Source organism: Aquarana catesbeiana, linkage group LG11 (assembly GCF_042186555.1).
Source record: "Aquarana catesbeiana isolate 2022-GZ linkage group LG11, ASM4218655v1, whole genome shotgun sequence".
NCBI lineage: Eukaryota > Metazoa > Chordata > Amphibia > Anura > Ranidae > Aquarana > Aquarana catesbeiana.
In genome coordinates this window covers 230295063-230309119 of record NC_133334.1, presented here as the reverse complement: position 1 = coordinate 230309119, position 14057 = coordinate 230295063, and the positions used below count along the sequence as shown (strand labels likewise).

At 39.2% G+C, this 14057-nt stretch overlaps 1 protein-coding gene across 2 annotated transcripts in view; it reads right to left on the bottom strand.

Moving 5' to 3' along the window:
* The window catches only part of LOC141112547 (5-hydroxytryptamine receptor 3A-like), a 76958-nt gene that overhangs the window by 33908 nt on the left and 28993 nt on the right, over positions 1-14057 (bottom strand). For both annotated transcript variants that reach the window (XM_073605465.1, XM_073605466.1), the window contains exon 3: positions 11811-11855. In XM_073605465.1, coding sequence (XP_073461566.1) covers positions 11811-11855 — 45 coding nt within the window. The remainder of the gene's footprint in view (positions 1-11810; positions 11856-14057) is intronic.

Genomic DNA, 14057 nt, shown 5'->3' with positions numbered 1-14057 from the left:
CCCACATTCGATCAGAGTGTCCTTATATCACCTCCCACCCCCACACTTAGAGGCACCCATTATATCACAGTCCCCTTATCTCTGCACCCCTCTTAGAGACTAATGGTTGGTCTCTAAAGAGGATGGGATATAGGGAACTCTGATCGGTAAATAAAATTGTGTGTTCCCACACCTCAAAAAAACTTAAATATTTTTTTAAAAATGCAGGGGGCATAATTATTTTAATTCAAATATGAAAAAATAATTCTGAGTGACGGTGGAAACCCCAAAGGATAATCCAATCCAAGTATCAATTCACTCCAATCTTATTCAAACATATATACTGTGCAAGCTTCATACACATATAATACTATATGAATAGTGATGTAAACGTCCAATAACTAATATAATTATAGGGCGAGGCTGTGCTGCACTTTTTCAATATTTTTTTTTTGGGTCTCTAAGGGGAGCACTGATATAAGGGGACTCTGATCTAATGGGGGTCCTCTATGGGGGGCCCCTGTATTATGGAAGAGGGTAACACTGACCCCTGTATTACAAAGGGGGGAGGGAGTGACACTGACCCCTGTATTATGAAAGGTGGGGGGTGACACCTAGGGTTTCCACCTGTCTGGGATTCACCTGAATAGCCCAGGTTTTGAGTCATGTGTCCGGATTTTAGTCTGCCTGAAACCCAGACACATTATTCAGACTGGACTGTGGCTCCCCAAGTACCCAAGATAGTCACACACCAATCTGTTGCCATCTGGTAATGAAATTTGGCCACACCCACTGTTTGCCATGGTGCATTATTACTAGGGTTGTCCCAATACTGCTTTTTTAAGACCGGGTACAAGTACCGATACTTTTTTTCAAGTACTCGCCGATACCAATTACTGATACTTTTTTTTAATGTCATGATGTCATGTGATAGTTTTCAAAGCACAATACAGACTAATGATATCTTCTTTATAATTATGAATAACTGTAACTCAAGACATTATAAAAGAATAAAAACGGTTTTATTATGGACACTGATAGGTGGCACTGACTGATGGCTGGCACTGATAGGCAGCACTTATGGGCACTGATAGGTGACACTGACTGGTGGCTGACACTGATAGGTGGCACGAATAGGTGGCACTGATAGGCGGCAATTATGGGCACTGACCAGTGGCACTTATGGGCACTGATGGGCAGGCACTGATGAGCACTGAAATGCAGCACTGATTGGCAATTGCTGGCCTGGCATAATTCATTAAATGAATGATGAGAAGGAAGGATTTTGCAATGCTATATGCTGCGACGTCCATCTTGGTAAACCTTACACTCGACCGCAGTAAGCAGCAGTGGACATCTTGTTGGACAGTGGACATCTTATATAGGCTGGGTGTAACAAGATGTCCCCTGCTGGCTTACTGCAGTCAAGTGCAGGGTGTACCAAGATGGGCATCGGGATGTTCAACCTCTAACGGAGACAGGGAAATGTCACTTCTGTTACGGAATGTGATCATCGATTCTGATGGAACATGTGGCTGCACCCCTGCCCGGCCAGCTTACCTTCCGCTGCTGCCAGCCTGTTGAGGACTCACTCTCCGCTCCGCACTCTACGCCCACTGACTTCCGGTTGCTAGCAATGCCGCCTCTTCATTCCCAGGTATCGGATTAGGCATCGGGAGCATTTGTGCAAGTAGAAGTACTCATGCAAATGCTTAGTATTGGCACTGATACCGATACTACTATCGGTATTGGTACAACCCTAATTATTACTCTCTAAGTACACCCAAAGATGTCCCAGGTCTTTACAATCCTATAGTGTATACTACAAAAAAAAATTGTCATAAATACGGCTAAAGTGTTCTGGCTTGGCTTGAAGAAAAGGTGGCAACCCTACTGTAAACAGGACTACCAGAGAGGATGAATCTCCCTATCAGGAGCACAGACAGCATTAAAAACCTGACAGGTGTTCTAATCTGTATCCCCTCTATCCAAATCTAAACAAAAAAAGGTTCAAAAGGCTAAGAGCTGCATGCATAGTGCAGTAACTTACATCATCCAACAAGAAATCACCTTTGCTAGGTACAACAACTATTAATTAATTAAAACATAAATTATGACTGGTTGCTGTAGATTAGAACATTTAATTGGTTGTTTTACTATTAGACCCACTTTGGTTATAAATGTGTTCAGCTAGCCACTATAATTTTCCTTATTCTGCAATGATAATTTAAAGTGTATGTAGAACCACTAGAGGGAGCTCAGCATCTTTAGATCCATGCTATTACAAGTGGTTTATTGGAAAATTGTGTTAATTGGGAGGTTTTAAAAAAATACTTTTGTAACCATTTTCACTTTTAACTTTGTTTTGATACAATATGAATAATTTATTTAGACTATCAGCTTAGATGAGGAGATATCTCTCACACGTCAAAATTTCTGATTATTTAAACCCTTCTAGTACATTGGCACAGCATACTGATCCTCTTGACAATGTCTATTGAGACACAATGTACGTCAGGGTGAGGTAGGGCCTATGAGGACATCACCCACCCCTGTCTGAAGCCTGCACCAGCTGCGTTTTTGATGTTTCATGCGTTTACTCTTCTGAAGTTTTGTAAAGTTTTCAGCTGTTTGTTTAAATGAATTATTTGACGCTGTTACACTATTAGAGTTTCGTTTTTCCCTGGCCGAGTTTTAACATGGAGCATGAAGGAGGACTGAATTGGAGTCTCACATTGGAATACCGCCTGTGTTTCCTATGCCATAAGATCCTTGAAGCAAGATCCATGCAGCTTCATGCCTTGTTAGACCACCTATAATTTGGGATCTAACTATCTGGTAAGAGGCTATGGTTTTAGCGGTGGTGGGAGCAATGATTATACACCATCGTGTTTTAAGGATAAGATACCATTTATTTTTATTGAATACTTATGCTTATGGACATTTAATTTATATGGACTTTTTAATAGTTTTCTCTACCTTCAACTCTCTACTTCGTCCTCCACTGCCCCCCCCCCCACACACACACACACACACACACTAACTCACACACTGCCCAGGAGATTGCTAATCGCTTCAAAAATAAGATTGATAAAATTTGTGATGAAATCTCCACTCTACAGGAATCTCCCCCAGTTAACACCCCTTGTCATCAGGTACAATTGACACGTCCCTTATTCAAACCTGCTACAATAGACAAAGTTGCTAACCTCCTTTCTAACGCCCATCTAACCACCTCTCCCCTGGCACCTTTTCCCTTTCAAATACTACGGTCACCCTCTGACTTTATCCTACACTCTCTAGCCCACATCTTCAATCTCTCCCTCTCTTCTGGCATCTTCTCCAACGCTCTAAAACATGCACTGGTCACCTCCATACTTAAAAAGCAGTCCTTGGACACTACCAATCTTAACAATCTATGCCCTATCTTCTTGCTCACCTTTTCCTCTAAACTCCTTGAACGCCTGGTCTACAATCAACTGACTGACCACCTCATAAAGAATAACCTTCTTGATCCCCTTCAGTCTGGATTTCGCCCTCAACACTTTTCAGAATCTGCTCTTCTAAAACTCACAATTTACTTACTAACCGCAAAAACCAACGGACACTATTCCGTACTCCTACTTCTAGACCTTTCGGCTTCCTTTGATATGGTTGACCACCCCCTCCTCCTCAAAAAACTTTAGTCCCTCAGTCTCTGTGACTGCGTTCTTCGTTGGTTCTCATCCTACCTATACCAATGCACCTTCAGTGTCACTTACAATTCTACTTCCTCCTCTCCCTTTCCCTTCTCCGTCGGGGTCCCCCAAGGTTCTGTTCTTGGACCTCTCTTATTTTCAATCTACACCACTTCCCTGGGTCAGCCTCACATAGCTTTCAATATCATTTCTACGTTGACGACAAATCTATCTCACCACCCCTCAACTCACTCCATAAGTCTCCTCCCCCACATGCCTCTTCCCCTGACTTCTCTGTCAAGAGCAATGGCACAACCATCTACCCATCCCCACATACCATGGTGCTAGGTGTTATCCTGGACTCTAAACTCTCCTTTCAGCCCCACATCAAATTCTTTTCCAAAGCTTGCCACCTCAACCTCTGTAACATCTCCAAACTACGTCCCTTCCCAACTAATGAAACCACAAAGCTCCTGATTCACTCCCTGGTTATCTCTCGCCTCAACTACTGCAACTCTCTCCTCATTGACTTACCTTTAAATAGACTATCCCCCTTCAGTCCATCATAAATGCTGCTGCCAGACCCATCCACCTTACAAACCGCTCAGCGTCTGCTACCCCTCTCTGCCAATCCCTCCATTGGCTGCCACTCGCCCAACAAATTAAATTCAAAATATTAACAATAAGTTACAAAGTCATCTACAACTCTGCCCCCAGCTACATCACTAGCCTAGTCTCAAAATACCAACCTAATCGTCCTCTTGGTTTCTCCTGTTAGAAATTTTCTTTAATCTAATACCTAATATTTATCAATTAACAAATATTAACAAATGAATGAATAAGTGGGTCTTTATAATATAAGTGAATTGTAAATCTTTATATAGATATGGAAAATTGAAATATATTTATATTTTATATTTATGTGAAAATATACATTTTGTTATAGTCTCTGCTTTTCTTTGGAGAGCTCACACATGGTAGAAAGTAGGTTTGAATGAGCTAGCTCTTACCATCCGCCCATTGTAATAGATTTTTTCTTGAAGATACATAGAGTTTGATATATATATATATATATATATATATATATATATATATATATATATATGAATATGAATATAAGTTCTTTATACGATAATATCTCTTGGTTAAGATATTAATAAGAACAAGAGCCTTTCATTGAATATAATATACATACTGATTTATGTATAGGTATATGTTGTACATATGGTTCAAACTAATCTCCAGGGATTCCTATGGTATGTCAGCATAGCTGTTTCGTTTTGTATTTCAACAGCCAGGCCTCAGTGAGGAGAGGGGAAGCTATGTCTCATTAGAAGAGTCTGTAGGACAATAAGACTCAGAAGAACTTTAAACCAGCCCTTTTAAAGATAAAGTGGGGGTCAGATTTTAGGAGTAAAAGCTATGAACAAGAGTACTTTTAGCAGATTTGCTTGAGACACCAGGAGGAAGCTTAACATACACACAAAGACATACATATGATTCAATCTTCATTTTAAGAATATAACTACATTATTGATGTTATTTTTACATTCTACATTTTAATATTGTTCTTGTAATATTTTGCTATTTTATTATTAAATCAACTTTTGAGTTTTTACACAAGAACTGAACGGACTTTCTTGAAACTTTTCTCATCGATATGAGTAATTGAATATCGGTAATTATACAGAATTAACGATTTCTAACAGTGGCGAGCCTTAGCCAATTTCTTTTTGTCTGAATATCGAACATTTTTGAATTATTTCTCCTTTCGCTTGAAGAGAGGGAAATCATACCTTGACTATGCAATCAAGCTTCCAGGAGAAATAGCAACAGCAAATGAACTTTGAACATCATTGAATGAACCTGGAATCATAGAATCATCGGAATTGGTGAGATGTGTGTGCATGTGCAAGAAAACCCTATTCCTTGATGATGTAATTTCCCGACAAAAGAGGGAACGTGTGTCACATGAAGGAAGTCCGTCCTAAATTCGTAAGTAATGAATTTTATTGAATAATTATCTAGTAAGAATGAATTAGAATAATTCAAAAATCTGTCAAAATGTGTTAAAGATGATGAATTATGATGCTACATGTTCAATGGAGGCTTACAGGATAATATTAAGATTCAAAAATCAAAATGTACTTTTAAGAGATTCAGCAAACAGGTTAGAAATGTGATAAAGTTAGTTAAAGTTTTTGACATAATGATATTAGGAGTTCCTAAAAGGAATGTTGTTTGTACCAAAGGGAAAACAAAGACTCTGCAGGATAACAGTGTATGTGCTAATTGTTTGATTTTGACTGAGCGAATAGATTATTTGCAAAGTGAAATTCAAATAAAAGCTATTCGGTTGTCTGAATTACAGAATAATGTAAAAAGGATTTGTGTAAATTCTAAAGCACAGTCAAGCAAGAGTTTAGAGATTAATGATTGTGCAGACTCTAAACAAAAGTCTTTTGTACCAGATATGCAGTCTATAGAAATAGATGACCAGGACCATGAAGTTTTGCTTAAAACAAAATTAATGAATAAAGATGCAGTATGCACACAAAGTTTAGATAGACAAAAACAAAATGGCGATCAGAGAGTTGCCACGTGTATGGCCACACCCAGATATGGTGAGATACACGTCACAGGCAGAACCAAAGTTTCAGGGCAGACAGGAAATTTTATTTGCTTACATTGTAAGAAATGTGGCCATGTACAGAAAGAATGTTTAAAATATAAATTAGATTCACAAAGAAAAACTTTGAAATTAGAAAATGAGGACATTTCTGAGCAATTTATTCATCCTTCTCCAAACAATAGGTTGATTGATTTGCCTTATGCCTCAGAAGTCAAACAGATCAGTACACTGACTGCTAATGACAATTCAATCAATATGACAAACAATGCTGTCAATGAGAGAGATGGATTACTTCCGTTGCCAAAATCGGGATTAAAAAAAGTATTGCCTCCTCCAACATTAAATTATGTTGCTCCAATTGTATTAGATGAAAGTGGAAGGCTATGGTTACATAGTTTATTAAATGGTGGGAAAATGAAATGGTTAATAAATTTAGGAGCTGAACTCAGTTTAACTAAACACAAATTACCTGTGAATATTAATTCTCCAAAATGTAAATTAATTGGTTTCAGTGGAAAAGAAAATACACTTGCAACTAAAGTTTCTGATGTGACTTTTGAAATTCCAGGACTTTTGAAAACTAAGATAGACATCTGATCAAAATAGAGAGAATATTTTAGGCATGGATGTGATTAGTAAACTAAATTGGATTATTGATTTAAGTAATTCTACTATATGGAAAGATTCATCTAGGCCCAAATCTATGTTAATAGATCCTTCCATGTACAGTAATGTTGGAAGTATTTGTACAGCAGTCGCTGACATGTCTTCAGATTATAATTGGCCACATACAGGAAACAATCTCGTATTGGAACAATTGGTTCAATCGCATAAAAGTCTTTGGAGTCAGACCAAAATTGATACAGGTTTGTTTAAAGATATTGAAATAGACATTGAGGGAAAAGATCCTAAGCCCCAAATTCAATATAAGTTGCCACAAGAATCAATAGGCCCAGTTTCTGACATTGTACAAGAATGTTTACAACAAGGAATATTAAAGAAAGCAAAATCTGTGGTAAATAATTGTATTTGGCCTATCAAGAATGCTGATGATTCGTATTCTTTATCAGTTGATTTAAGATCACTGAATAAATGCATTACAAATAACAAACCTATTATTCCTGATTTAAATTTAATGTCACACCTGGATGCCAAAGCCAAAGTATTTTCTGTACTGGAAATTGCAAACAGTCATTGTTCAGTACCATTAACTAAAAGCTGTCAATATAAACTTGCCTTCAGCTTTAATAAAGAAACCTATGCAATCACTAGAATTATTCCAGGATGGGACATTAGTGATGGTATAGTGCACGAGTGTTTAGAGAAAATATTATCAAAATTCTCTAGACCAGAATGTCTTTTCCAGCATGTGGACATGTCGATAACAGCCCGTTCCTTCCGGGACCTTGCGTTTGTTTGCGGTGACATCAGCACACCACTCCTCCCTATGCCGTTTCATCACAGATGACGTCGTCCAGGGGCACGGGCCCCCGAGCGTACCCCTGGACGGCGTCATCTGTGACGAAACAGCAAAACGTGCTGACATCACCGCAAACAAATGCAAGGTCCCGGAAGGAACGGGCTGTTATCGAGAGCCGGCCGTCTCGAACATTTTATGACACGCTAATTTATTCTTGATACATTGTAAGTGCAGTCTTGTTTTTAATATTATTAAATGTTATTTTGAATTACACTATGGAAGCCTTCTTTTCTGACATAGGGAATTGCTGACCGTGGGCTATTTCAAGGATAACTCGAGCAGAGGAGAGGGGACATCTGGCTGGCAAGCATAGAGACCCGGGCTGGGGTATGAGCCACAGGCGAATGTGATCTCCCTAAAAAGAGATCAATACAGCTGGTAAGCGGCAGTTGTTTCTTAGGTGGAGGAATCTTTCTGTCTCAACTCATCACTACTTCTTGGGTGTTTTTCGTTTTAAGTCACCAATGATCAGTGAGCTGAGGATTTCCTATATGAATTCAAATTGGGAGTGCTACTTGATTGTGGAACCTTCTCTTTAAGAACATTTGTGGTGTGGACTTTCCCACAGGACTTTTAGCCTCTAATAATATATTATTTTTTTAAATTTGATTTATTTTGTGTATCTCACATATAAGTTGCAGCAGTACCTAATACACACCATACTACACTATAGTAGAATGGCTTACTAGACAGCGTAGTATTTTCATTTTTGACATTGTAATTGTACTGTCTGTCCTAATGTTGTAAAGCGCTGCGCAAACTGTCTGCTCTATATAAATCCTGTATAATAATAATAAATAATAATAATTGTTTTCACTGATTTACAGGTATGGTGGTCACAATAATCTGCACTTAAGGAGAAGCACTTGATTGAGATATTTGTTTAGATTTTGCTTTCGGTCATTCCCACACACAGTACAACAATCTTAGGTTTATTTATTTTTTGAGCAATTGTGCATGAGTGCAGCTGTGCATATTTGAAGTTTGTTTATACCACTAAGCACAGTTTTTAGAGATTCACATTATTATGTAGAGCCAACAATTTTTTTTCTTTTTAGTTTTGCATAGAGTAGGAAAGGATTGACCCTCTCAAGTTATTTTATCCTATGTGTGATCTGCTGGGATAGTTTCCCTGGTTTCCTGTCCCAGAGAGGCAACAGAAAGTGAATGAAAATCACTCCAAAATTAGGGGACTTTCCATCTTAGAAAACTGTTACCAGAATATTTGTCCCCATAGGGATATTTACTCTCACCTCTTCCTTAAAATTTTGGATTTCCCTTTACTTTTTTGTATCAGTGACAATAGTCACCAAGACAAATAGAGGGGTGAATCTTCTCAATAAACATAGACAGCGAAAGAAACTCTATTCTAACCTTTACCTTTATAGGTCAGTCCACCCAAAGCTGATATTTTGGATTTTAATAGATGCTAGAAGGTTACATCACCCACCTGGCTAAATCTTATCATTCTTGAGAATTTGGGTCGGTGAGACACCTGTGCTTGCATGCTGAACCAATGGTGAGTGCTTGCAACATAGATTATTTTGAGTCTCAAGTTACTGGGGTTGATTTTCTAAGGGCCGGTTCATACTGGTGCGTCATCCTCTCTGACTTTGAGATCACAAGTCGCATGACATGTCGAAACCAATGGTTCCATATGAGAGCCGTCTTAACTGGTCTGACTTGTGTTGGTCCGACTTTTAAAAAGGCTCCTGCACTACTTTGGTCTGACTTGTGTGCGATTTCAGCCGATAGAATTAAATGGAAGTCACATCCAAGTCAGATCAGCATTTTAACTGATCCACTTGTGACATTCAACTTGTGCTCAGAGGCAATATTAGCAATGCAAAATGTATTGAAAAAAAAAACAGCCACGTCCCTTAGCTATATAAGAACTGTCAGACACGGGAGATGCCAGAACAGTAGAAGCATTCCATTCGTCGAGGAAGGATCGCTTCTCTTTATATAGGGGTGGTGGCGGCAGAGGAAGACATCGTGATTGATGTTGAATCTGTATCAGGGGACATTATTCATTTTTAATAAAAGACTTGTCAAAACTGCCTCATGTTTTTTGTTACACTACACAGCTTTTTTGGGGGTGAATGGGTGGGGGTATTATGTACACCTACTCATTCAAATAGGGGGGGCCGGGACCTGGGGGTCTCCTTTCTTAAAGGGTGCTTCCAGATTCTGATAAGCCCCCTGCCCGCAGACCCCCACAACCACAGCTCTGGGTTGTGGGGAAGGGACCCTTGTCCCCATCAACATGGGAACAAGGTGCTGGCCAAAAGCTCCCCCCCATGTTGAGGGCATGTGGCCTGGTATGGTTCAGGAGGGATGGCCCTCATTTGTAAGGGTCTAGTATGGATTTTATTTTTATTTTAGTGTGGGGTTTCCCCTCAAAATCTATACCAGACCTTAATGCCAGATTTTGTAAATTTGTCATGAAAAGCACCCATCCCAAAGTTGGATCCTGTTCATTAAAGTCGCATAGATGTTGGATCCGATGTCGCAGGACAAGGTTGGATCAGAAGTTTGTGACTTTCGTGCTGCACCAGTGTGAACGGGGTCTAAAGGAAAATAGACTGTGTACTTTGAAAGGTGCAGTTGCACTCTGCATGAGCAGTTGCTCCAGAGCTTAGTAAATTTGTAAAAAAGTTCTGCTGACTTCCATCATCCAATCATGTGCAAACAAAAATGCTGTTTTTTTTTCATTTTCCTTTCATGTGATTGGGTATTCTTTGCAAAGTGAAGCTTTACCTCATTTACTAAGCTATGGAGCAACTGCACTTTGTAAAGTGCACAGTCTATTTGCCTTTATGGAATCAACCCCACTATGTCTTCTGACAGATGTCTTGTCTAACTGCATCAAAGGCTAGCAATCATATTTCAGGAACATATTCCCCTGTTATTACTTGACTTAGGGCAATTTCTAGTATTTCAGGATGAGAAAGCATAAGAAAAAAATGTGCACACAGCCCAGTTTGCATGAAAACGGTATCAATAAATGTGCACAGCTTCATATCATATTGGTACACACTACTAAAACAGGTATGAATGCACAATCAAAGTTGAGATTTTTTTTCACTCATTCAGACTTTAGGACTTTGCAGTGTAGTGAATCAGACTCACTGACTTTCTAAAATAAATGTTATAGCCGATCTTTACCCTTTAAATGGACTTGGCTCCTCTCCAATACACCCACCCCACCTCCTCCTCCTCTGCACACATGTTATGTTTTGTTTTTTTTAACTTTATTTTTTAAGAATTAGTTTCAGCTTGCTCCTCCATCCTCCGTCACTCGTCTAGGCAATTGATATCAGTGCCCCGATGCCTCTTAGGATATGTGACATTCATATCCCAGGAGACACCTGGAGCCCTGCGCATCACCCTATTCACTAACAGATGAGAGGGCGGGTCAGGCACGTCATCAGAAGGCTAAACCAGGAAGAGCCGTCACAGCCTTACGATGACGTCACAGAGAAACATGGGGGAACGGGACCCAACGGCTTGCTGAGATCCTCTGAGAAGAGGATCCCAACAGGACAACACTAGGTACATTATGCGGGAAAGTGTCTGAAATGTGCACAGCCCAGCATCAGGTAAATAATGTTTTTTTTCTTTTACTACTTGCATCTGCATTTCTGTCTGTAACTGCTTTCAAAAGTAAAAATTTTAAGACAGTTATTGCTGAGGCAAGTGAAAGTTTTCGCATTGGGGCCCTTTGCTTGCAGCGCGCAGCTAGTAAATATGCCCCCGATAAGGCATTTCATTTGGGAAGGTGTTCAATATTATTTCCTGGTGAATCATCACAGTTCATGCCCTCTACCTCTGAGTAGCGTTAAGGGGAATTCTCAATTTTCTACATGTGGAACAAGGCAGAACAACCTGTTTATCTTAGTATTAGAAAGGCAGGTTTTGTACTATGAAGTGCAATGTCATCATTATATCCTTTTTATCTCTTCTATCACAATTGTCACATCATTCCTTCAGGCTGTTTTCTTATTCATTGAAGGTACTTCAAAAGTTTCAAATTTCTTACCATTTCAATGTCCATCAATGTTGTCATTATCTGTAACTTTTCATCCTGTACAAAAAAAAATTGACTGTTTTTTTTAACATTATGGAAGAAAGAAATGGCACAATTATAAGAAAATATTTAAATGATATCATTTGGACTTTCATTTCTCAACACAATTTTTTAAAAGACTTGTACCTGCAAACTTAACTTACTTGAAACCCCCTATTATTGTAGTTACAAAGGACTAATGTTGCATAAGAAAAGACTGCCATGCTTCTAGAGTGTTAAAAGAGTTGTAGTGATTGAGGTGACTGCTGTGTATTATAAGAGACTACTGTTTGACTTTTATGTTATTGTTATACAGGATTTATACATTTATGTTACAGAGAGATGCACATTAGAAGAGGTTTCCATGTGGGAGATATGGGTGCAGTTCTGCCATGGTACAAGATACATTTAAGTTGTGTAATAAAATGTGTATGAGTTAATGTTGCCACCTGTCCGTGATTCAGTTTGGGTATTGAATCATGTGTCCAGGTATCAGTCTGCCTGAAACCCAGACACAATATTCAGACAGGAATGTGGCTCAAAACAGGGCCTGATAGGAAGGTGAGGGGGCACTATGCATGCCACATTAGTATTCTCTTTGGAGCGCCCAAAGGTGTCCCAGGTCTGTTACAATCCTATAGTGTATGCTAACAAAAAAAATTTTTGCTGTGCACTGCTAAAGTATTAGTAGTATGAGTAGGTGTATGGAAACATTAACAATTAAGATTTCTTATTTGATCCTTTTTGGTCTATTAAATATACTATCAATATTATTTTGTTGTATTTGTCTGGTGTCCTTTTAACTGGGTCTTTACACCAGAGGAGCAGGAAGGACTGCCTAATCATGTGAACACTATTGGCTGTCACAGTTGTCCCAAGATAAGGAGTCCATCCTGCTAGTTCACTAGAGTTCAGGAGCTGTCTTTGATAGCACAGAAGCCTTGGAAGTCCCTCCATTACATGGGTGGCAAAAATTTTGATCCTGCCTGAAATCAAGAGCTATGCTGTGTCCTGTGCACTTTTTAGTACTATCTCAAGCAGCGTTATCAGCCCTGCACAGACTACAATTACAGATTTCTTCCAAGTATTTTATGAAGATAATTATAGAGGTAGATGTTCTCTAACATATTCCATAAATATTGTACAGTGAGCAACCGTTGTGACCCTAGGATAGAAAATGTGTTCCCAGCAGGTCTACTAGGTGAGTATAAAGAAAGAAAAAATTAAAACTGAGGCAGCTGCGACATCTGTATATAGAACGTGGATAAAGTCCAAAGTGGCTCTTCAAAGAGAGATAGCCGGTGATAGAAAAAACATTTTATTGCAAAAACCAAATTCAAATTCAACAATTAGATACAAAATGCACCTCCACCACATTCATTTAACATTTCGACAATGTTGTCAAGGTACAGGTAGCTACCACAGTCATTCAAACTTCACACACTTATCCTAAACAGCTAGGTTGGAATAGACTTAAAGCGGGGTTCCACCCAAATTTTGAACAATATCTGTATGTATTCTCTTCCTTGCCTAGATGCTGACATGCCGTTTAAAAAAATTTAAATCGCCATAATTACCTTTTAATTTTCTATTCTTCTTTGCACTTCCTGGTTCACCTCCCGTGGCAGTAGGCGTGTTTCTAGCCTCTCCCAGACTCCGCACAGCCTCCTGGGAGCTAGTCTCAGGCTTCCCGGGATGCCACTGAGCATGTGCGGGAACGAGCAGTGAATGCTGGGAGCACAGCATTCACCACATTCAGGAAATAAATGCTTGTGGGCTTCAAATGCCCACAATGAAGATGGAAACCGCCTGCAGTGAATAATATAAGTTATTCTTTCCGACGAAATCTGATACAGGCGGACATATTACACACAATATGTGAGTATGTAATGTTGAGAAGAAAAGTTTGTGAATGAACTCAAAAAAAAAAAAAAACGATAAATAGGTGGACCCCCGCTTTAAATGAAAAAGTGGATAACTGTTGTGTTGCAAGAGCGATCGTTCAAATAGAAAAAACACAGCTCAACGTGTTATACAAGGATAGCAAACAGTCCCACTTAAGTCTACAGGAAAGAAAGGAAGAAATTCCAGAACAACATTGAGAGGCAAACACAACACCCATACACAGGGCACAGATCCAGAAAGAGGAAAAGACATAGGAAGGAATCAAAGAGAGCTCAGAGCCAGCACACGCGAGAAATAATAGGAGGGATCAGGATA